Source organism: Symphodus melops (assembly GCF_947650265.1).
Source record: "Symphodus melops genome assembly, chromosome: 6".
Lineage (NCBI taxonomy): Eukaryota > Metazoa > Chordata > Actinopteri > Labriformes > Labridae > Symphodus > Symphodus melops.
The window spans coordinates 4447939-4472990 of record NC_136696.1 but is presented as its reverse complement, the minus strand read 5'-3'; the positions used below and the strand labels follow the sequence as shown (position 1 = coordinate 4472990).

At 43.4% G+C, this 25052-nt stretch overlaps 2 protein-coding genes across 2 annotated transcripts in view; one reads left to right on the top strand and one right to left on the bottom strand.

Annotated features, from left to right (window-relative positions):
- Positions 1–1131: 1131 nt before the first annotated feature.
- On the top strand, positions 1132–21812 carry st3gal2 (ST3 beta-galactoside alpha-2,3-sialyltransferase 2; the record flags this gene model as incomplete). Its single annotated transcript, XM_079346781.1, has 8 exons — positions 1132–1150; positions 1462–2120; positions 10345–10404; positions 10850–10983; positions 13075–13254; positions 13676–13721; positions 15294–15413; positions 15526–21812. The coding sequence occupies 8 exons, from the start codon at positions 1132–1134 to the stop codon at positions 15697–15699; spliced, it is 1392 nt and encodes a 463-aa protein (XP_079202907.1). The 3' UTR covers positions 15700–21812.
- A 1635-nt stretch (positions 21813–23447) lies between these two features.
- aars1 (alanyl-tRNA synthetase 1) overlaps positions 23448–25052 on the bottom strand; it is a 14134-nt gene continuing 12529 nt past the window's right edge. Inside the window, exons 11-12 of the mRNA XM_079346780.1 lie at positions 24948–25049; positions 23448–24501 (exon numbers count right to left, since the gene is read on the bottom strand). Of these exons, the coding sequence (XP_079202906.1) occupies positions 24322–24501; positions 24948–25049 (282 nt within the window). The 3' untranslated portion in view covers positions 23448–24321. The remainder of the gene's footprint in view (positions 24502–24947; positions 25050–25052) is intronic.

The following is a 25052-nucleotide window of genomic DNA, read 5'->3' as shown; positions in this document are numbered from 1 at the left end:
CCATACACAGATTAAATCACAGGCACAGAAACACAAACATAAACACACACACACTCCTGCACTGTGGGCCGCAGCACAGACGCTGCCCCCACCCTTCCTCTCGTCGCCCTCCCAAAGCCAGCTGGAAAGAAGATGAGATTTTGGGCTGATTGGTTTTGTCTTTTTTCCCCCATCACATCCTCTGGGCGTCTCTCCAAACACCAGCACCGTCGTCGCTTTGCTGAATACAGCGTCATATCTGGATGAGCCATCATCATAGAAATATCTTTTCTATTGGAAGTGAGTTGTACAATCCACTTGTGATGCTTTGATCACATCTCAGTTTTGTTTTGATAGTTTTATCTCCATGGCTTCAGAGCGGAGCGAGAAAAGGACTTCTGTGTGTTCTTGTGTCTGCTGCACACCTGAGCTGGAGACGGTCTGAGCTGCACAGGATCCAAACAGCATCCGGAGTATTTGGATTTTCTTTAAGCGTGTCATCCTTAAACCAAAGAATTTCTTTTTTTTTTTAATCCCAACTTTTTTGGACTCTGTGTCACGGATAGTGTGGAGAGGGACAGTAACAGTGCTTTGAACTTGACACAGCTGCTTTTCTTTTTTCATCCAGCAGGTCTCAGAGCCTCCGTGAAACACAGAGAGAGGCTGTGTGAGGTAGCCCAAGAGAGCAAACAAACAGGAGAGAAAATACAGAGTAAACCTCACCTGTATCTGTAGAAACTAGCAGAAACACAGAAGTAGCCTGGTGGAGACACAGAATAAGTCTGTTTTGGGTGTCTAGAGATGTGATGGAACACCCTTCAGCCCAGGCCACCTCCCTGCTACCGCTCCTCCTCTTCTCTTCTGCTCTCTCTCTCTCTGCTGCTCTCAACTAGTCTGTCTGCCTTCTTTGGCTACGTCGCTTCAGTGCAGCGAGAGAGACGGAAACAGAGAGAAATCGGAGCGCCGGAGTCGAGCGCAGCGCTCACACAGATGGCAGAGAGAACAGGAAGGACCTGCTGCAGACATTCACACTGTGCACTTGGTTTCACTGAAGATGGACGTTGCAGTTAATCGGAAAAAAGAGAGAGAGAGAGGGAAAAGAGAGAGAGCGGAAGCCGGAGAAGAGAAAGTTAGAAAGTGAAGAATAAGAAAATGAACAAAGGACTGAAAGGTGGCAAAAGCAGAGAGTGATCACAACTGAAGGAGAGATCACCTCCCATCCAGGGTAAAGGACTCCCGCGTACAGCTGTGTGTAATTCAACTGTGACTCAAGTGTGTGTGTGTCTGTTTGTGCTGAAACATTTGTGTGTGTGTGTGTGTGAGACAAGCACATAACTGTGAAAACGAGGGAGGGAGAGGCTCCAGTCAGACGGAGGGAAAGCGTAGGAGCGTCGCTGCGTGCACAGCTTGACTGTGAGACAAATTGACTCTGACACATTGTCTTCCGTCAGTGTTTGTGTTTTAACGGTCTCACATAGTAAGCGATTCAGCGCGAGTCAGGGGGTCGCCCCCGTCACACTGACCACGTCTCGGTGGCTGCTCGTGCGGTTGGAGTAGGCAGAGGAGGTGGTGCTGGAATTGGGACAGTGGCAGGCTTAGGTGTGGGGTCATGGCCATGGGGGGGCCGCATCCCGTCCTCCACTTTGCAACGGGACAGGCGCTGGGGCTGGGGGTCCTGGGGCGGAGGTCCATTCAGAGGAGCACCCAGACCCTCCGAGCTCAGACCCTGGCTGAATGGAGCGGCAGGAGGTGGAGGTAGTGGTAGTGTGGGAGGAGGCGCGGAGGAGAAAGGAGGCAAGGTGAGATGTTCCCGCAGAGTCTGGGTCCTCCTCGGCTCACTCGCCATCATCTTCCTCACCTCGCTCTTCTTCTCCGTCTCGCTGCGTGGGGGCGTCGGCTTCAACTACCTGGAGCCGCCGGGCTGGGACGAGTCGAGACGCGTGAAGCTGGTGCCAAGCTACGTGGGTGCACACAGGCAGTCGCCACCAGACGCACCACAGCAGAAGACGTGTGCCTGCCCACGCTGCGTCGGAGACCCGGGGGTTTCTGATTGGTTCGATGAGAGCTACGACCCGGATATCTCACCTGTTTGGACCAGAGACAACATCCAGCTGCCGTCTGATGTCTACTACTGGTGGGTGGTAAGTAACCACATCATTTAACTTCAACATTCACCTCACATTTACACCCTGGAGTTTTTACAAAATAACTTTGGTTGATTCAACTGTTCAAGATCATTTGTGAATTCAGATCTGATAAGCGACTTCAACAGATCCAGTAACGCTTGTATCAATATCACTCTCACGTCTGAATGAAAAGTATAACTCTGAACCCACGTCATCGTCAGCATAAAGAACAGCACTGCTAGCATGGCTCTTTCAGAGGTAGAGAAGGATTTTGTTCAGAATAAACAAACTTAAACTTCAGTAAAAGTTTAACAGTTGGAAGAACAAATCTCTGATTTTCGGACGGAGCCATGCAGGTGGTTTCCCTCTGCTTCTGGTGTATTAGAAGTTTATGGTCCCCATGCCTTGGTAAAGTTTTATGGTTCGGTAAAAGCTTTCTATCAAACTTTTAAAAAGGAATATTGATTAGCATGTTTTCCAACAAGTGGAGCCATTCACAGTAAGAACACATATTAGCCATTCTCCTCGGACTCCAGGCTCAGAGATTTCACATCAGGCGCTGTTGTAATGTTATTCTGCTTGACTCAAGGTTTGTTGTTAGTGGATAATCTGAGAAGTTGGAAGACTTTCACTGCTCTCTGATGAAACACCAGTAAAGGAGATAGTGGGTAGTGAACACCAGGCTATTTTACAGGTTAAAACAGCTCATATGTTCACTCTTAAGCTTTCATTATCAACAGCTAGCGTTAGAACCCATCTTAGCTTTGTTTTTTATCACATGATAAGTCATCCTCCAGCTATTGTTACGTTAGCTAGGAATTGGTGGAGTGCAAAACAAAACCTGTGTAGCACCTTTTCGTTTTAAGTGTTTTCCATAAAACATAAAGAAAAGATGCAACATGACATAAGATCACGACACCATGTTGAAGGATTTCATCACAGGCAGGAAGCTTCTATAGTATAGAGGAGGGGTCCAAGAATTGAGCCTTGGGGAACCCCTCAGATATCTGCTACTGTATAGATAGTGTGACTATATGCCAAGCCAGTGATACCAAGCCCACTTGTCAAGGCTCTCCTCTGCTCAGGTCTTACATAATTAAAACCAAGCATACCTTCATCTGCTGTGAGGAGATCATTTAGGGAGATAGGTTGAAAACAATCTTACATGTTCTGGTATGGCAGGTGATTCAAAGTGTTTTTTTTTAAAGGGGAATTGTGTCCGATTCATTGCTATGAGTATTCAGGAAAGCCTCTTAGTATTTTATGTCGTTGAGGATATATAAAGAACTTCAGATCTGAGCAGGTGGGAGGTCTCTGAGCTGGATGACGTAATCACCTTGTGGTGCCCTTGATGTGAGTTGGCCCATTCAGTGGACCAAGTACAGAGAAATTCTCTGCTTTAGAAGCAGGACCAGAATCAGTAGGTACTTGGTCCCTGGGGACGTAGTTCAGCGCCAGGAGAGGGGAAATGGAAAGGTTATGGCAGGAATAAGTGTCACGTGATTAAAATATGTTAACGGACAGATGTGGGTCCAGATGTGGACCATCATGTCTAATACAGATTAAAATATACCGTAAATTCCGTACTATTGAGCGCACCTGGATATAAGCCGCACCGGCTAAAAATAAGTAAATAAATGTATTTGTACATATATAAGCCGCACTTGATTATAAGCCGCAGGTGTCCACGCTATAACAAGAGCTATTTACACAGACGTAGGCTACCGGTAACATCCGCAAATACTGTAGCGTCCGTACGGACGTTAAAGGACGACGAGAGCGTTCAAATAATAACTTAATAACCCGATCACTGTCGGCCGTGACCACGCCGTTTACAGCAGAGAACAACACATGACATGTAACAATCCAACTCTCTCCCCCAGCGTTCTCTCATACAGCCACTCAACACGTTCTCGCTGGTGCATTCACTGACTCTCCACATAATCGGAATTATGAACACATTACCAACTACTGACTTTACAACATGAACCGTTACAATACGAAGCCTAGCCGACGGTGTCTGTAACACGGCTGATGAAAAAGATGACCGTAATATATTTCACAAGAAAAAGTCCATCCATTCACTGCCTCAGAATGACTTCATTACTCACTTCCTCAGTCTCTGTTGTCGCTGTCAGTGTCATCTTAACGTGCAGCAGCTCTGTTAGCTTCTTTGACAGCCAGTTCGATCGCCTTTAACTTGAAAGCTACATCATATGCATTTCTCCGTGTGTTTTTCATGATGAGGGTGCGTGCATGAAGCGCAAAATGACTGATATTAAGATCCGACGTGACGAAGTCAAATGTTTTTGCGGCAGAAGCTCATTGTCCCCCATAAAAAATCCATGCATTAGCCGCACCGGAGTAGAAGCCGCAGTGCTCGAAGTGTGAGAAAAAAGTAGCGGCTTATAGTCCGGAATTTACGGTACTCTTACTTTCGCTTCCTATTGCGTTTTTAGTCCCTAATTGATCAAAAAGTGGTTAAATAGATCCTCTGTCAAATTCACCATGTTCACAAATCTGGATCTAGAATCTATTTTGGTGATTTGAGAACATTTGAAACATTTAAAAAAAAAAATCTGAGTTATAAGACTTGTGCAGACTGCAAACAAAGAACTGGATGTATTTATTTCACATTTTTTGGGTTGTCAGGCTACCCAAATAAAAGTTCAAAAACAGTGTAAAAAAAAAAAGTTGTATTATGCCATTACAATGAGTAGATTTTCTCTTTGTACTGTTGAAATCTTTTTTTTTTTTTTTTTCTTTTTGTTTAACTGTAAATTCATCATTATCAGACACTTTCTGTGTGTGTGTGTGTGTGTGTGTGTGTGTGTGTGTGTGTGTGTGTGTGTGTGTGTGTGTGTGTGTGTGTGTGTGTGTGTGTGTGTGTGTGTGTGTGTGTGTGTGTGTGTGTGTGTGTGTGTGTGTGTGTGTGTGTGTGTGTGTGTGTGTGTGTGTGTGTGTAGCAGTCAGTAACATGTGAGATTATAGGAACACCAACATACGGGGGAGTGATGCATCATAATCGTAGATCCTCTCCTCTTCTAACAAATCCCCTCTTCTGAAGAATTCATGTTCCGGGCGTCAGTCATATGTCGTACATAGAGGAAACATTGCATGCTTGATTACTGAGCTTTTCTGAAACCAATGCCCATAATGTCTGTTAAACTGAAGTTAATATGTCTCCTGAGTCAGAGCAAGAGCTGGACTGGAAGAGCTTTATTAAGGAGTGGATGCATTACAGCTCCACTGTTTGTTTGTGTGTGTCTGTCTCTGTGTGTGTTTGTATGTGGTGTAGGCTCATCGGTCTCTTAATAACCTCAATAAATCAAAGAGTGAATGTGTTTCTGAGAGTCTCCAGTCTCAGATGTCCATTAGAGGCAGGTCCAGGAGCCAGTCTCAGAGCTGTAGACTCAGGCCAGCTAAACTGCAAACGCAGGCCAACAGCTGCCAAGTCATTAGGTCACACTGCAACACGGGAGTGATGAACTATGAGAGAGAGACAGAGAGAGACAGAGAGAGAGACAAGGAGACATGAATGAGAAAAAGGACAGATGGAAAGGAGGTAGATTTGATGCAGAATGAGATGGGGTGATCACATATGGGGAAAAAAACAAACAAGGTGATTGATTAGGTACATTTGCAAATACACTTGAGCTAAAGGGAAAGAGGAAATAAAAAGACAATGGAAAAGAGTTAAAAAGAAGGCTAAATGTACATTTCCCTCCAGACCTTGATCAAAGGTTTATCTGTTTTCATGTCTTCTCTGTTGTTCCGTATCGAACGAAATAAAACGTGCAGTTGCACAAGGTAGTCTGACCTTGCCGTTAACCAGCTCAATGAGGTTTCAGACTGAAGTCTTTTCCTTCAAACAGACACCAGCCATGAATGCATCATGTAACTGTAGAGTTTGGGTAAAGTTTGGATGCTTTGAGTTAAGCCTGATAATTTGAGACTCAAATAGACACTGTTGCAACAAATAAACTGGAAATGCACATTTTATTGAAGTGGGATGTAGCAGACATTCTGAAATATGTAAGAAATGGAGTTCAGCTCTTTCAGTCTGAATAAATAACTGTTTTCTGTTGAAGAGTGAAGGAGGCTGACATCACTGACGCACTATTCCAAGAAGCCGTGAAATTGCTATCAGTAAATTGCTTGCTTTTAGCCCTTCTTAAAAAATATCCTTAGTCACAGTTATTTAATATCATCTCTGAGTTTTGCTTTCCTTTATTTACTTCTATTCCATAATTCATTTAAACGTCACATATTCTCCTCCTTTTTTACCAGTGTAAATGACTCTCAGAGTTCCCGAATAAACATGTCTGTGAAGTTTTTTGCTCTAGATCCACTCTGATCCTGTTTTGATCATGCCTATAAACCCCTCTATTTCAGCCCTGCTCACAACGGGCTGTTTCTGTGTCTGTAGCTTTAAATATGTAAATTAGCTATTTACCACTCCCCCTCTCTGGTTGGGTTTGGTTGGCGCTGCTTTCCCGCTCCATGTCCTATTGTTTACAGTGAGAAGGCAGACTCAGAGGGCAGAACAAACACCTCGCTGTGGGAGTGTCACCCACTTGGGGGAGGGGCTACTGCCCTTTGTGATGTCATGAAGAGAAACTCTCCAAACGGCCTGTTTGAGTACACATTTTCTGAAAAGTGGAGCAGGCCAAAGACGGACAGTATGGACTTTTTTTCTCATAAACGGGGGATTAGTATACAGACTAGGGACACATTTGTTTTTGTTTTTTTTAAATGTGGTTCAGTCTATTTTGCATAATATGTGACCTTTATCGAACTTAAGAAGGTTGGAAAACATACATTTACGTTCTGAGTGCAGACAGGATGTTTTATGATTTAAGGTTTTATTAACTTACATACTTTTTGTAACACCCTAACAAAAGATGATGTCGAGGCTGGCAAGTAGTCATGGCTCTAACATAACCTCCGGTGTTTCCTTGGCAACAACAAACATGTCTTTCATGGCGGCCACAACGATATGTTCTGGTTCAACTATAAAATTAAGGATTTCTCCAGCTTAGACAACTGTTGAGTTAATGTATACTCAAGAACAACAACAAACACTAACATAGGTTTAGTCAATTTTTAATTAATTTAGACATTTTATTGTAAAATTCGACTGATTGAACCTTTAACTCTGTGATTATAAACTGGAATGACATCCTTTTATGAGCGTTTTCTTCATTTTTAATCAAATTAACTTGATTACTGTTCAGGGTCCACAGATCACACAGCTTATTGGCAGACTAAAGCTGGTTCAGTGTCTCAGCTGAGCAGTAACCAGGCAGTAAATAGGACAATAACTGCATGTGTGGTCCCACCCTTCTTCATCAAATCTGCAAATAATAAAAGAATATTATCAGGGCTTTGTTTAAATCCCACAATGTCTGCTGCAGTGGCTCCTGGAAGTATAAGGTCTCTGCCAGATGTTATAAGCTTCTACTTTTAGAGTCACGGGACAGCAGAGAGCAAGAAGCAAGGCTGCCAAAAAAAAACATCTGCCAAAAAATGTGTATCCCCTGAACAACAGTGTAGCAGCGTGCAAAACTGTCTCTGGCATCATGCAGGGACTCAGAGACAGAGGAAGGCAAAGAGATGGAGGAATCAAAGAGAAAAGAAAGCGAGGGACGGTGTAAAGGATAAACGGTAGAGAGGAAAAAGCACGAGAAAACAAAGACAGTGAGAGTAAAAGAAGGACTGCGTGGTCTCTGATCAGCACTGATGAGCTGCATGGTGCACGGGAGTCCCAGGGAGACGAAGAGATGAAGAAAGACAAGGAGGAGGAGGAGGAGAAACAAAGAGGGAGCGAGGGAAATTAAGGAGGAGGAATTAGACATGAGGGCAAGGAGATTGCAGGAGAGGATGTGTGAATGAATTTGTCAGAATGAGATCTGTGTTGGGAAATGCGAATTAAGGCTGATGGTGGGTGAAAAGGAAGGAGTGCAAAATGAAGATTACTGTGTGGGAGAAAGGGAGAGAGATGGAGTGGAAAAGACGGTTACAGAGAGAAAACATCCATTGAGTGTGTGCCAGGATCCTGATGGAACTCTAGCATGCGAGAATTTGTGTTTGGGGGTAATTTTACGTGTTTGTGCAGGTGCTCACTTTATCTTACACCCATGAATGCACATTTGGAAGAAGTGAAAACTGGAGCATGATTCTTGTTTTCCTGTTTGAACAAATTTCTCTCTCTCAGCCAGCGTGTTTCATTTCTCTTTTTAACACACATTGATGCAGTTTATACAGGGATCCCTAAAAGGCCACCTGTGCCTTATACAAATGTGTAAAAAATCAAAGACTCATTTTTACTCCTGATTCTGAACATGTGACTTCACAAATGTTCCTGCTTTAAGAACACAAGCTCTCTGTGGATCTGATGTCTGCCCCAGAAAGCTCTGAGGTAAAAGCATGATGTTCATAATAAACAGTTGCCTGATTAGACTCTGAAACAGAAACCGTTTCCCCTTTTATTGTTCAGAATTTCATTTATTCCTTACACGTGTAAAAACTGTCTCCTGAAGGGCGCTGGTGGTGCAGTGGTTAGTGGGTGTTTCCCCATGTATGGAGGCTATAGTACTCAGGGTTCAAATCCAGCCTGTGGCTCCTTTACCGCATGTCAGTTCTCACTCTCTGTCCCATCTTTACAATGAAGGCATTAAAAGCCCCCAAAAATAATGATTATAAAAAAGCTGCCAACTTGAATTAATAAAATTCATCATTTCCAAATGCAGTGAGCCACATATCACAGTGCATGCTGGTTGCTGAGTTTAGGCACAGAGGCGTCTTGCAAACACAATACATATACACATAAATATATACAAAACGTCCTTTAACTTACTCTAAATCAAACGATGCCATTCTTTGAATGTGGGTGATTGTGCTGTTTCTGTTGTTGATTCACAGAAATACAAAACACATTGAAAGGTCGTCATAAACTAAAATAAAAAAAAGCAAAACACATCCTTAATGCTTCTTGTGCAGCTTGAATGCTGGATACTTTTTTTTAATGAATGACGCATTCTGACTGACTTTCAGGATATTTAGTAAATATTCCCCAAACCTGAGAAAAAAGTTGTTTGTGGTATAAAGTCAGTTATTCATGTTTGAACAGTGAGAAAGACTTTTAAAATGTTCAGTCTCTGGGCTTTTTTTCAGGCTGTTGGAACACAGTGTTTACCCTGAAGAGAGTTTAAAGTCCTTTCATCTGATTTTCTGCTCAATTCAGGCAGAAATAGGCCGAGAATAAAAGTCTGACAGCAGCTAGAAAGATAATATCAGATAGATAGATTGCAGAACTAAGTCATTGGTAATTCTTCCAAAGTTACTTCATAATTCTTTTTTTTTTAGTTGCATGTTGACAAGAAGACTGACATAAATTCATTGTGTTTCAGAAATTCAATTAAAACTGATACAGAACAAATCTGTTCACATCAATGACAGACTTTTATTATTCTACAAGAATACAACTCTTCGCTTTTTCAATGGTTCTCCATATGTTGGACGTATTATTGGGACTTTTTCATTTAGCTAAAGAAGAAATAGATTGCAGACAAAACTGAGAGCGTCACATTTGAGGTGTTTCTTACACGTCGAGGCTTTGACAGCCAGCGCCTGAAGTATAGTTAAAATCTGATTTCCTTCCTCTTTTTCTCTTCTTTCACTCATCGAGGCCTCTTAACATTCAGCACATGACTTCTTCTTTATTTATTGAAGCAGTCTTTGTCTCGGGCAGGAGACGCTTGTTGTCATGTCTGCTGTCACTTTTGTTTTTCCCTCTGAGCTGAAGTGTACGACCTCTGGTCATCTCACTGTTGTTGGGGAAGAATTGTGTAAGAGTAAACTTTCTCAGAGAGACACGTGACAAAGACTCTGACATGTTTTATTGATGTAACTGTTTCATTAATTATAATTCTTTGACAAGTGGACGTGTGCCACGCTTCTGCTCCTCCGACCACGACTCGCCCAGACCGACTGCATCCTGTCAGTCTGTTAACACACACACACACACACACACACACACACACACACACACACACACACACACTGGCACAAAGACAACTGCAGGCACAAACACAGACACCTGCTTATTTGCAGGTGAATGCTGCAGAGTGCATGCATGCACATGTAGACTGACTGACTGAATATAAAGTGTGTTGTCTCATGGTGTTTGTGTGAAGAGAGACTGCAGACCCTGACCATACCTTCTCTTTCTCTTTAGATGTTACAGCCCCAGTTCAAACCCCACAGTATCCAGCAGGTGCTCCTGAGGCTGTTTCAGGTATTTAATATTATTAATTCATCTTTCCATTAGGGCTGATACTTCAGCTGAGTCATTACTCTCCACTGGTGGGCAAAGGCTGACTGGAGCAGATTGTCTTTATTAGTCATGAGGCGTATCAGTGGACCGGCTCAGCCTTTTTAATCTTTTTGTGTACAGTATGCTTTTTTTTATTCTGACTCTCGATACGAAGAGCATTGCCTTCACGGAGGAGTGCATGTTGAAAAAGCGTACTCTGACTCCCTTGTGTGCAGAAGGGGTTCATGTATTTTTCATGAATAGTCTCATGAAGAATTCTGTCCTCCTCCTCTGGGAGCAGAATGTATTTTTTACAATCAGGTCTGAGCTACATGTTAAAGGATCTGTTTTTCTCAGTGTGCTGTGTTTAATTTCCTGTGTAGCTTGAATCTACGCAGCCCGCTTTGATAAAGCCTCTCTATCACAGGTGATTCCAGGAAGGTCCCCGTACGGCTCCTGGGATCCAGGACGCTGTCTGCGCTGCGCCGTGGTGGGAAACTCCGGAAACCTCCGAGGGGCCGGATATGGGGCGACCATTGACGAACACAACTACATCATGAGGTGAGAGTGATGGAGAAGACTGTGGCATGTGCAGGGCTGCGCTACGCCGAGTGATAAGTAAACTGAGAGGAGGGGAAGGAGACAGCTGGAGAGAACAGAGTTCATGTGAGGAACAACACACTATCTGCAGAGACATAGAGTGTGTACTCTGTGTATCTATAAGAAAACAACAGCATATGTTGGTGTCTTATACTATATTTAACCTAACTGTGTAATGCTGTTACCCATTCAGTTCTCCTATTGGTGACGGCAGGGTCACCTGACTGGTGTGAGGTCACCACAGACAGCTCGAGGTCTTAAGAAGCTGGAACGTATAGATTGTGTCCTCCACATACACACCCGTGCACAGAGCCACATAAATCCCTTTGTCTGCATCTCTTCCCCCGCTCGGCGTCGTGCAGCAGCACTGAATCACAGAGCCTGATTGTTGTCAGCTGGCATGAACACACAGCTATATGTTGTTCTGTGCACAGCGTGTGTGTTGCTGCATAAAAGCCTCAGCAGGAATGACAAGTATTTTGTGCTTCTCTTGTGTGTTAACGGCGTTAGCATCCATTAGTGGTCCTCTCTCAGCAGATCTGTGTGGGCAGCCTCTAACGACCAGCTCCTGTTGCCCTCCTCATCGCTGTGGTTAGCTTCTCATTTGTGTTTTTTTAATGAGCTTGTCCTGCAACAATCCCACAGAGCAGCACCACCCACCTCCTCTCTGTCTGTCACATCAAACATCTGTGTTCTTCTCAGACATATGGACAGATGCAGACGGTTTCCTCTTTATAGACACTGTTCACTCCCTTCAGACAGTGAGTCAGATCCACTGTACATACACAGACAGAGCTGAGCGCTTCACTTACCGGCTGACTTTAAGTTACGCAAGAAAAAAATCGATTTGATACGAAATCATAAACAGCGCGTCATGAAGTGTCTTCTCCCTGAGCCTCGTCGAAGCTGTGACATGGAGTCAACATGACGCCACCAGCTCGACGCCATCCGTCGCCGCAGTTTTAAATCTTTGATGAAGACATCAAAAATAAACGTCGTGTGGTGTAGAAGAAGTCCTGAAACAATGACAGACTCATCAGAGAGACGTTTACAGAGGTACAAAGTAAACCTCTGCCTCCACACTGGGACTGCAAAGTGTCGACACCGTCCCCTCTATCCAGGCTGTGTACTGCTAGGACCTGCTGTTCTGTCTGTATATATATATATATATATATATATATATATATATATAAATCACCTCCTCTGTGCACTGGTGTAATAGTGCACTGAAGTCTCCCATAACACACTGTTTACTATAACTTCTTCACTTTGATTACATAAAGGGAAAGAGCTAGGCATGATTATGGGCGTGGCTGATTTGACTGACAGGTGTTCATCAGGAAACTTAAGGCCCGCCTCTTTTCTTGTTTGTTACTCGACTGGCTGAAAGTTAGTGTGAGACAGCGTTTCCACATGGCGACTGTTGGCCTTTTCAAAGACGACAATCTTCAGAAACCACTGAAAGGCAACACCGAGGCCACGTCCATGTTTTATACCGTGTGTGTGTGCGTTAGGCTCACGGATTGATTCATCTGTTTTGGAAACATTTGCCTTTTACAGTCGGTGCATGAAACATGACGACAACTTAAAGAAAGATGTTTTATATGAACCTAAAAGGCAGCTTAAAGCAGGAGTTTAATTAGCGGCAGTATGTCTTTCCAGTATAATTAAAAGCATTGAAAGTGAGTTAAACTATTCCTGTTTTAGCGGCTTTGCCTGCTGGAGAGGTTAAATTGATTCATGGTGAAGCACTTACTGTGCTGTAACCACCCAGGCTGCGGTCTAATAGTGTGACGATAAGACATCAACGGATCCTTTTTGGAGGAGAAACAAAAGAAACGCTCGGTTGTTTCAGTCTGTTTACAGCTTGCTGCAAAATGTCACATTTTTTCCAAACAGACAAACTTCCTCAGTGTGAGAACTCGGCATGAGACCAGAGCGCTGTGAAAACAACTTTTCACACTTTTGTGACGGCGGTTTGTAACTGGATGCCACACGTGTTGTTTGCTGACAAAGCACAGCCCTGAGTGATGCTTCTGCTCTTGTTTCAAGGATAAACCTGGCCCCCACGGTGGGCTACGAAGACGACGCCGGCAGCCAAACAACGCACCACTTCATGTATCCGGAGAGCGCCAAGAACCTGGCGGCCAACGTCAGCTTCGTCCTGGTTCCCTTCAAAACACTGGATCTAGTCTGGATCACCAGCGCCCTGTCCACCGGCCAGATTCGATTGTAAGAAGGGACACACACACACTCAGACACATACACACACGCGGATATGCATAAGCACGGATTAACATATATGTGCGGGTACAAAAAACATTCAGAACGTATAGTGCACACGGTGCAAGGGCATCAATGTTTGGATCCACAATCAGGTTTAAAAGACCTCAACAAACGAGCATGTAGTATGTGAGTTTAAAAACATACACACACACACACACACACACACACACACACACACACACACAGTGGAGTGACAAGGAGTCAGAGAGTCATGGGACCGTAACAATCTGTCAGCTGTCAATCATCCAGAATTCGCAGCTGCAACCCAATCACATGAAGAGTTGATTAAATGTATTAAATCAATTTCTCTCTCTCTCTCTCTCTCTCTCTCTCTCTCTCTCTCTCTCTCTCTCTCTCCCTCCTTCAGTACGTACGCTCCAGTGAAGCAGTTCCTCCGTGTAGATAAAGACAAGGTTTGTATGATCTTCTGCTTTTACTGCAATTACTCTCTGCCAGTCTCACACATTCACTCACAGTCATAGACCAACACACACACACACACACACACACACACACACACCCTCACAAACACACTCCCACATACGCATGCAGAGTGACCCCGCTTTGCTCCCCATTATTGATGGATTACAGTGAGATTATAAGCCCATCCTTTGTTTTCAATAATCTTCTGTTCGATCTTTAATCCCTGAAAATCAAAACGCCGCTCTAATCTCTGCCTGTGAAAATCTTCGCCTGGTCAGAAACACAGCGTCTTTGGAGTGGACCCAGAAATATAGATTTGTAAGATTTTCATCTCCACTGTGGCGCTCCAAGCGGCCTCCAGCCTTGTTTACTGGGACTGAATATGATCTGGAGGGAGATGATTAATATGTAATTACTATTCATTTGGTTAACAGTGCTTTTAATGCCTTTAATCTTTCACAGGCTTCACCACCTCCGGAGGGCTTTTAAATTCAACTCTGCAAAATCTTTTCTTGTTTTGTTGGACCCTTTGAATATGCAGCAGCCGTCACTGCATGGGGTTATCTTGACTGTATTACCATCTATTATTATAATACTATTATTATCATGTGAATGAGTGCTGTTAAACTGGATCCAGGACAACTTCCAAACATCAAGTGTGAGGCACCACTGCAAAACAAACATTTACAATGCAAAAGCAAAAAAAAGCAAAAACATCTCAACAGCCAGAAGTGTTTGAGAGGAAAGCCAGTGTGATGAAACCACACATTCAGGACGAGCCCTCACATTTGTTACCACATCCCGAGCACGTTGAGGTTCTGTGGCTCAGTTGGAGGAGTCCGTCGCCTCTCAACTTGAAGGTCAAGGGTTCGATCCCCAGCTCATGCAGCCACATGTCCAACGTGTCCTTGGGCGAGACACTTAACCCCAAGTTGCTCCCGCTGTCTTCTGGTGGTCACTTTAAATAGCAGCCTGTGTGTGAATGTGGAGGTTTGACCTGCGGTGTCAAAACGCTTTGAGAAGACGACACAAGCTCAAGTCCACAACACAAAGACTGATGGGTAGAGTACCGGTGTTCTCCAGCACATACTTTTGATTAAGAACCCAACAATCTACCATATATTTGAGGATGCTTGGAAATACCAATCATCACCATATCATAATTCACAGGACTCCTTCACACAGACTGAATCCAAGGAAAGTACTGAAGAACACGAATCACTTCAAACGTTGACTCGTTGAAGCCTAACCAGTGTGTGGAAACCTTATTCCTTTGCATCTTAATAAATGTGTTTAGTTTCTCTGAGAACACCGATCTCCGGTGCAAGAGTTTCCTCCTACCTCTCCACATAATGCCCGCTGTGTGTCTGTGTGTGCCCACCCTCCTCTCTGAGCACTCAGGTGCGCAGCAGGCAGGACGCTGTGGGATACCAGATAACAAGGGATTGAAAAAAAGGAGGAAAACACTCCTTGTTAAAGCACTTTTCCTGCAGGAGTTTGATTCTTCGTAAGACATAATATAGTTTTTATTACCCTTTCTCTGCTTCTCTTTACACCGCCAGGTTCAGATCTTCAACCCAGCATTCTTTAAATACATCCACGACCGCTGGACCAGACATCATGGGCGCTACCCCTCCACCGGCATGCTGGTGCTCTTCTTTGCTCTGCATGTTTGTGATGAGGTCAGCTTCTTTCTCAGTCAGAACCGAGCAACTGTAAATCATTGCATCATACTGCAACCATCCTCACCTGGTGTCATAAAACACACTCTCTTCTCTCTGCACTCTCTTCTAGGTGAACGTGTTTGGATTCGGGGCGGACAGTCGAGGGAACTGGCACCACTACTGGGAGCAGAACCGCTACTCCGGAGAGTTCAGGAAGACTGGCGTTCACGACGCAGACTACGAAGCCCAGATCATCCAGCGGCTGGCCAAGGCTGGCAAAATCACTGTGTTCCCAGGGAAATAACCAGCACATTAATAGAGTATTTAATGTTTCAACACCGGTACAGCAGCAGATACTGTAGAAGCTGCTTACAATGTGTTTGTATTCTGGCTTTCACTTACTGTACCTGCACCAGTTTGGGTTCCCAGCTGAAGTTAACCAAATGCTCTCAGAAGGCAGGACAAACTGGTCACCAATTGGTACCAAAAATATTACCCCATTAACTCCCCCTCATCTTCGGGAGGTCGGCGGAGGCGCTGATTGGAGATCACGGTGTACACTCACCATAAACCAGGAAGGAGGAGCGTGTAGAATAAAACATTGTGCCAGCCTGAACTCAAAGTGGCCTCGATCTCACGTTAGAGTAGGTGATGAGCCTTAAATTTACTCGCACATTTTTCCCAGTGAGAGTCAGTTTAAGGATGGTAGAAAAGATGGGACGAGTGAAGTGACAGCTGGGAGAAAAAACTAAACCAGTCACCAGAAAGACTGCACAGAGGAAGCCAGAGGGGGAAAATCTCTCGTGCAAATTCCCCTCGTCACAAAGATCTGAATGATTTTAAAAAAAAAGGCCACAGAGAAGGAACGCCATAAACATATCAATTTCCCCTCTAAGCGTTGGAGGGATGTCAGCACTGTACAGCAAACAGTATTGACACTAACTGCAGTGCTATCAGATGCCAAAGTACTGTTGACATTTTGAGACCGAAGGACTAATTTCCCATCTCCTACAGAAGCCGGGGCCAAGACTCCTTAGAGAAGGATTTGTTCCTCTCAATCCCTGCATGAGGCAGAAACCTCACGCTGCCACTTTTCTCTGTCAAAACTCCACTTTGTGTGAGCTCTGCCTCAGATGACAGTGTAACAGGGACCCTGTCTGACTGTGATGGCCTCAAGATTGCTTATGAGATTGAAGGTGATGCTGTGAGTTTATACTGTATGACTGTCCCCCCCCCCCCCCCCCCTCCAGGGCCTCGTCACCTTGCAGCTGACTCACAGACACGTGATGAAGACTGTTTGGACCCTCTGCAACACTGACATGAGCCTCTTCTGCAGTAGAGAGGTTTTAAACACTGCGGCGACCACAGGCATTGCTACATGCTTTATTCATATCCAGGCACGAGGAAAAGTGTTGATGGGGAGCGCCGGTTTGGCTGCATCAGATTCTAATGAGGCCATCTCCCGGGATTTCGTGTTTGGATGGAGGCATGCTGGTTTCTGGACTAGAGTCTAATCCCCGTGTGGTCTGTCAGTCTATTTTGGGAGAGGAGGACTGGAGACAGAGAGCTCGGGCATGAAGAACCAGTCTGACGAAGCCAGCATGAGAAACGCATTAGTTTCTCCTGTGTTTTTAATGATGAAACAAAAAGACGTTGGTTCACAGCTTGCTGGAGTGCTGCGAAAAAAGAAAAAAAACTGAACTGAACTGGGTGAACCACTTTGGTTTGGGACTGAAGTTTAAAAGAGATCTCGCCCTGCTTTTTCTTCCCGACACAAACTGCAGCCTGTCGACTGGATCCCAGAGGAGTCAGAGACTGTCCGGAGCGTTCGGCTCCAGATTAAAGCTCATATGATTGGGTGAGAGTTAATCCCCATTGGAGCTGGGAATTCTTCTACCTGACAGCAGATCAGCTTCATTAACCACTTGCCCTAGTCCCAGCTCAGCCAATTAAAACTTCTGCTCAGTCTTCAGGGGACAGAGCCACCAGACGCCTTATACTCCACCTATGGACCGCATCATCTGCACTTTGTGTTCTTTGCATATCTCCCTTCAGACTGCAGTGTTAATTTTAGGTACTGTTTGAGTTTACACTTTTGTCTGGATCACATTTTTGGGCTCATATCGGATCATCTTTTACAACCCAGGTGCCACAGTCTTTGTTTTTAACATGACTTTCTATCATCCCATTTTACCCATACACACATGTACAGCCTCCATATCAGTGATGGAAGAGGTGCTCGACTGTAAAAGAAGAAATGTGTCCCACAGAGAGGAAGGAAAGTCAAAGTAATCACTCCAAAGACGTGTTTCTTAAGATGCAGCTGTTGTTTTACAAAGACTGCTCATGGTTCTTGTGCAGGTCTTAAAACATACAGTATAAAAGGACTTATTGGTATTTATTTATGTATTGATTCAAAAGATAACAAGTAATGTCTCAGTAGATACCTCGTAATCTAAAGCTCACCTTCCAAACTAAGTACAATTGAGAATATACTGTATATGTCAGTTATAATAATGCAAGTCAAAATACAATTCATACTTTCTTCTTCTTCCTCTTAAAATACAAATCTGAATTTTAAATATATCTAAATTACATGAAATATTCTTAGTTGGATTTACTCAGCATGCACCTTTGAAGTTTGACCCTTTGCTGCATGTTGTTTTCCAGTTTTTAGACTACAAAGCTGTTCAGACTTGAAAGTGCCCTGAAGACTTTTTGACCTCTAATAGTGCTATGGGGCACTATTTTTTTTCATGTCCCACTGCTTGGGCGAGACAGTATTTCCAGCATGACGACTGCCACCAATGAGACTCCTTATGTAATATCAACAGTATCAGGCAGGCACAGAACTGTTTTCAGGGCCTTTGATGCTCCTTTTAAAAAACTAAGAAACTAGTTCAAACTTCGAGTTTCAGAAGGAGTCTGTGTATTGTTCCAGTGACTCATTATGTGCTCGAGTCAATCAGAGCTGAAGAAGAAAGTAATCTGCCAACTCGTAAATGTTGAAGAGAAGCTGCGTAGGAACCATGAGTGCCAGCTGCTGGTAGTTTAATGTGAAAGAACATTCGTGTCTGAGTGAGAAGAGAAACTCTGTGTGTGTCGTTCAAAGTGAGGGACGTCACCTCCCACCATTTAAAAGCCCATTTTTGTTGAGAAGTGTGAAGGAGTCGGGGCGTCATACTGCCCCCAGCAGGCGGTGTGAAGAACTGTCCCTCATGTATTGACATCACATGACTTGTATTTAATTTGAACACACCTTTGATGATTTCATTGAACCACTCGTGTGTTGCCACTGTTCTGTTTTTTTAGCTCTCACTGTGTTTGTCCTTCTTGCACATAACTGAGGTGATATGATGCGGTGTCGAGCTGGGCTCATTTGTCACACACACACACACACACACACACACACACACACGTTCATGCTTCTGTGCCTTGTCCTGCTGCTGAACGTCTCATGCCTACAGCTGCTCCATCGGCAACACACACACCTGCCACCTTTGCGTATTTTAAGCCCCTAACACACACACATACACACACACACACACACACACATACACACTCACAAAAACACACAGAAAGCTGTGCCTTCTGAGCTGTGCGCACACACACACACACACACACACACACACACCTACATACAAACACACACTCAGCCTTCTGCTCGGGGTGCAGATGCCCCCCGTTCTTCACTACTTCCTGCTTTGTACACTGATGTTGTTTTTTTAAAGATGGCTGCAGGCTACAGAGAGGCTGTTAACTCATGATGCAGAGTGACTTGCTGTGGACTCCTGTTCGGACATTTTCTACTTTTATTAGCATATCGTGTAAAGTTTGAAGACATTTATGCTTTGGTAGATCATGTACAGCGACATGGCAGATAGATAGTGTCAGCTGCCGGACTGAAGCTCAGCTGTTTGAAGTTTAAAAATGAAAGTTTAACAGCACTCGATGATGACAGCGTGTGTAGACATATCAGTGAACTGCTGCTAGCATGGTTCAGTGTTTTTATGGAGTGGTCAGCTAATGTGATCCTGTGCTTTTAATGTGTGTTTCCCAAAAGGCTCCCTCCTTGGAAAATGAATGTGATTTATGTTTGGACCCTCTGGCAGGAGTATAACGCATTCACATCCCATTCATGCAGCCAGCCGAGGGTCGAACAATTCGACTGTGCCGCCAAAGAAGCGAGACCCGTTTCGGTTCCAGCATTCACTCTGTTATCAGCTCGCACAATATCTCACAGCTGTCGACCAAGACATAGTGATCAGGCAGGAGCAGGGGGAGCCCTCTGTGCGGTGGGTTCACTGCAATTGGAGGTAGTTTTTTTTTTCCCGCACGTCTCAGATCTGAGAGTGTTCCCTGAAGCATTTCTGATATAAAGTAGGTCTTTCCTCCTGTTGCTGACCCAATACACTCATTCTTCATCTGGAGGCGAGTCTTTAAATAATTGGGAGCACAGGATTATAGGTCACACTGTCTGTGTTTTTCCGGTGTGTTGGAAATTTTGAGAGCGAACAAAGATCTGTGTTGATCCAGAGCATTTTGAGAAATACAGTCGTTAAATGTTTAACTCTTCTTTGCTTCAGTCCTCTGATGGCACTGATAGAAACGACACATTAGAAGCTAACCTCACATATTCATCATGTCCTCTAAGCCAGACCCTTTTGAAACATCCCCACACTAATAGTGTTTGTTTGACTGTCACTAAACGGTCTGATTCACATTCTGTACACATTTGATCTTAACTGTCGCTTAAATTACGTGCAGAGGCATTTTTCTTTCCAGCTTTAAATCGCCCAATTTACCACAATTTAAACTTGCCTGAAGGAAAATGACTCGCATTTGAACTCAAATTTCACAGTCCATTGCATATTACGTAGAATGAGTTTCAATACTGAAGTAGTCTAAAAGTACAGACGCTCTAAGCGGAAGTACAGCCGCATTTTAAATCCAACTCCAGTGATAAACTAATCACACGTCCACCTTAACGTTTTTTCATCTCAAGATCAGACTGCTGAAAACGTTTTTCTCCTGATAAGGAGCTAAGTTCTCATGATCTTCTGTAAAACTGGTATAAAGTTGTAGTCAGAGGAAAAAGGAGTTAAACAAAAATGTATTAATGCGTGTATAAAACCTCACCAGGTGACAAAACGCTGATGTTTGATTCAGAAGGCACATTTAAGTTTTTACAATCCCTTATATACGTGCAGGAATAGTTTGTCCTTTTGGAAAAAGCATTAAGATTTCTCTAACAGGTGTAAACGTGTGAAGTCATTGTAAGTGTCAGCTTAGCTTAACAGGGACACAAAACTAGCTAGCAAGTTAGAAACAGCTATTGTTAAAGAGGTGTGGCACATTGCTCAACAGTGAACCTACAAATGTATTTAAATACGTCTGTGTGTATTTAAATTACATAAACAAGATAAACCATGTTAACCGGTGAGTTAAGTAACCCATAAAATGTCCTGTTTGTAGTCTAAGCTAACAGTCTCGTGGCTATAGCTTTAATTTTAGCATACAGATATCAGACAAGTATCGTTCTTCAAATTTTAAGAAGAAAATCGGATATTTTGAATAATTGTCAGGGGGAATGAAGTAGTTTTCTTTATGTTGTACTTTATATTTTAGTACTTTAAACTATAGAGCACTATATTAATGAGCTGAAATTAGGATCTATTTGTGGCCTCATATAACCCATGCAGCATCTCCAGCTGTAACGAAAGACGCTCTGTGTGTGCAAGAGAAAACATCTCTTGTGGGTTTAAATTGACTTTAACACGGTTCCCATCTCAGACGGTTTCCTTCTCGTTGCTAAGGTTAATGTGTCTGCAGCTCTTTGAGTAAAACGGTTCCTGTTGCAGTGATAGAAATGTACAGACTGTTGAGAAAACAGCTTTGAGGTGAAAACGCCACAGGTTCAGGATGTTTCTGTAGATTGCCTGGCGCCTGATGATGGGTTTTGCTGTGGTGTTTGAGGCTGAGATGAGGACAGCTCTTTGCTGATCAGCTCACTTGGTCTGCAGTGAACAGAAACAACTCCGAAGCTGCAGTTTCGTGAGTCTCCGTGGATTGTAAAGCTTAAACTCGTACCTCTGTCTGCTATTGTGCCAGAACTCTGCAAACAACACGAAGGATTAAAGACCGCTTTAGTGAATTCACAACAACAAACATCCAGGTGGCTACAAAAACACATCATGATGTAGGGAAAAAATGAGTAGTTGGGAGAGTTTAGTGCGTCTGTGTGATGATGGTTTCCTGCTCTCTGGATCTGTTATGTGTCCGAATGGTCACGTTCTTAAGTAGCGCCACTTTTTGCACAAGGTGGTACACCTGTATTTACTTCATTGAAACATCTGTATGATATGTGATCAACTCTTTGTATCTTATGATCCTGTATGAATAAATCATTAAACAAGAGCTCATGTAATTGTTTTTTTTTTTTTATTTATTTAAGATTTAACTCCATAATGCACTTTCACAACCAAACTGAGGCTGGAGTCTTCATTAAGGCGACTGTGGGTTTGAATCCGACCTCTGCCCTTTTTTTTTTAATTATTTAACCAGGTTGGTCCCATTTAGATTAAGAACCTCTTTTTTTTTTTTTTTTTTTTTCAAGGGAGACCTGGCCAAGACAGGCACCAGCAAAAAGCACAAAGTTGCAGATAAGGAGCAATTTACAAAACATTTACATTATAATGGGACTATGAGTCAAATCCGGATGTCTGTAGTTTAAGCAGTTGAGCTAAAAACAATGGATCTTTAGAATCTGCCTCCAGGTCCTTCACCTTTTGCTGCAGGTCGTCCCCTCCCAGTGTTTTCTGTCTCTCTTCATCCATTCTGTCTAACGAAGGCAAACATCCCTAAATGGTTTTTTTTAGAAGCACTAGAATTAACTCACAATAAGTGTTGAACTATTTATTTTATAAACCAACCTTCTGAGTACATTTATAAAGTCAAATTGGTGCAATCAACGGAGGATTTTAATGCCCGCTCAATGATTCATGTTATGTCTGAAAGCTTGGTCATCACTGATTATTTCCCTCAGGGATTAATTATAACTCCCCTCAGAAGAAGAAGGCCAAAAATACAAATGCAGTTCGCTCTTAAAGGAGTTTTCATCTTTATTGTCGGAGTTAATTAAGCGTGTAGAACTGTATTGTATGCACATCTTTTTTGTACATATTTACTAAATTAGGACACTAGATGGTGATCATAGAGAGTGGGGGGTTAATAGGTGAGCCGATTTTTAAATCATCATTGTGCTATTGTTACACTAAATTTTGTATACTTCATAAGTGGGAACATCACAGGCGGCGGCTGTCGTTCAGTCAGTCATCTCTCAGGCGGGAGGTCGACGGTTCGATCACCAGCTCCTGCAGCCTAACACCCAAGGGGCTCCTGCTGCTTTTTGTCGGCGATGTATGAATGTGATCAGTTATTTCTGATGGTCACTTTAAATAGCGACCTGCCATCTTCAATGTTAAAGAGAAGGTGTGACATTAAAGCGCTCTGAGGAATCATAAAACTAGAAAGGCATTGCACAAGTCCATTCACCAAACCCATTTGTTTTTGGACCAGCGTGAATACCTTTACATGCACATGTGCAAGTGTCTCTGGACACAACTGAGTCTCTACATTTTTAACATCAACCGCTTGATCTACTGAGCACTTGATTTTTTATCATAGATTAAATATTTAATATATATATAAAAAGATATTGTCAGTATTACAGGGATGTCGTAAAATTAAAATGTATTATAGCAGTGTACCTTTTAATGATCCTGACTTCTTCTCCATCACAGCATGAACAAGCTGCACATTACTTCCTCTTTAAATGCACACTTGTTATCACAGCTAATGAGTTTTATACCTCAATCATCTTTGCTCAGTGATCCACAGCTAATGATTTCAGTGCGACTTTGTGGCGTTATTGATTACATCCGAACTTTACTGAAGTTCAAGGTAACCTGTTCCTGTCTGTGTCTGGACCTGCAAGATATTCATCACCAACACAAATCAATCCATGCCTGAGGAGAACAAAGAGGACATGTGGCATTTACCAGTCGTATTTATTCCAATCTCATAACGTGACATTTCTCCGACAGCAACAAGGATGAAGGACATTTTCAACATTCTGCATTCAATCGATGTGAAATGTCAGCGGGATGAATTTATGATTTATTATGGAACACATTTAGGTCATTTATTCTATTAATGAACGACTCATTTACTAAATTAAACCTCGGGACACATAACAGCTTGTGATTTGACAAAGATTATGATACAGCTACTGGTCGGACAGCTCACCCCCGACAAATCGAGGAGACAACTGAGGCGTTCACTCACACAGACGGCCGAAGACAATGTTAGATCAGAACGACCAGCCGTCACAGGGCAGACTGCACACACTGTGCCTAGATCAATTAAGAGCAAGATTTGTGCTTCACTTTACTATCTGACTTAAAGCAAATAATTAACCTGCAAGCTTTAAAGACTAAGTGCTGGAGAGATTGTGGTTATCAATGGAGCTACAGTGAAATGAGACAAACGGAGACAAGGTGGGAGTATTTCATGATCAGGACACAGGTTTGACAAAGAAAGTACAGGTTTAGTCACTTCACCTGAGATGTACGGTAAGATTAGGCCATCAAAAGTTCTTCCGTTTAATTCTCGTATGGTCCATATTAGATAAAGACAGAGAGACGCTACGATTACTTTCTCATCTTCTAGCTTCACTGAATGAGAGGATCTTCTTCTATATTCAAGCTATTTCCATAATAATCTGACAGGTTTGCAGTTATTGTGTGTAAAAAAAAAAACACGTGGCTCATTTAGTGCTGGCTGAGTGTGAGCGGTCATCTCTCGTTGTTGCAGGACTGGGAAACCCAAAGAGAGAATGGGAGGCCGTTGGCTGGATCCTCTTTTCTCAGTTCTCTCCCAGTTTGAGTCGTGCAAACTCGTTGGCTACATCTAGCGCGTCCTGCAGGGACTGCGTGTTCCTGCCTGTGGCCTGGGCTGACATGTCTTTTCCTCCTCCTTTGCCGTCCATCAGAGGACAAATCTCCTGAACCCACTCGTTGGCCTTCAGACCACGTTTGGACACTTCCTGAAAAGAGGAGAAGAGGTTAAAGACTAAATCTAACACCTGCAGGCTCCCACTGTAACGTGACAAGATCCAAGTCTGGACCGTGAAGCCTGAGCACCCTAACAACTTCAACGTAACTTAATGTGCAGTGCCAGTCTACTGTGACAAAAGAAGAAGAATTATACCAGATAAATCAAGTATCACATTTATACCATTAAAAGTAACAATCCATTTTGGGGGGCTGTAAGACCACTTCTACTCTCCAAACAAGCCCATACTACTTTTAGCACATTTGGATAATCCCTCTGACACACACATACCAGGACAAGGGAGCAAGTTTCTTTATAAGTGTACAAACACACTGATGACATGTAAACAACCGGGCTGTGTTCACAGTCACAGACGTCCATGTCTCAGCATGTTAACGTGTGGGAGGAACAATGTGACTGTACGGGACGGTGTGATACCTCTGGGACTTGACACAGGCAGATGATCTTGCCGGCCTCGGGTCGATGGTTGAAGAGCATCGCAGCGGTCTGAGGGGACTGAGTCTTCAGCAGCTTCAGAGAATC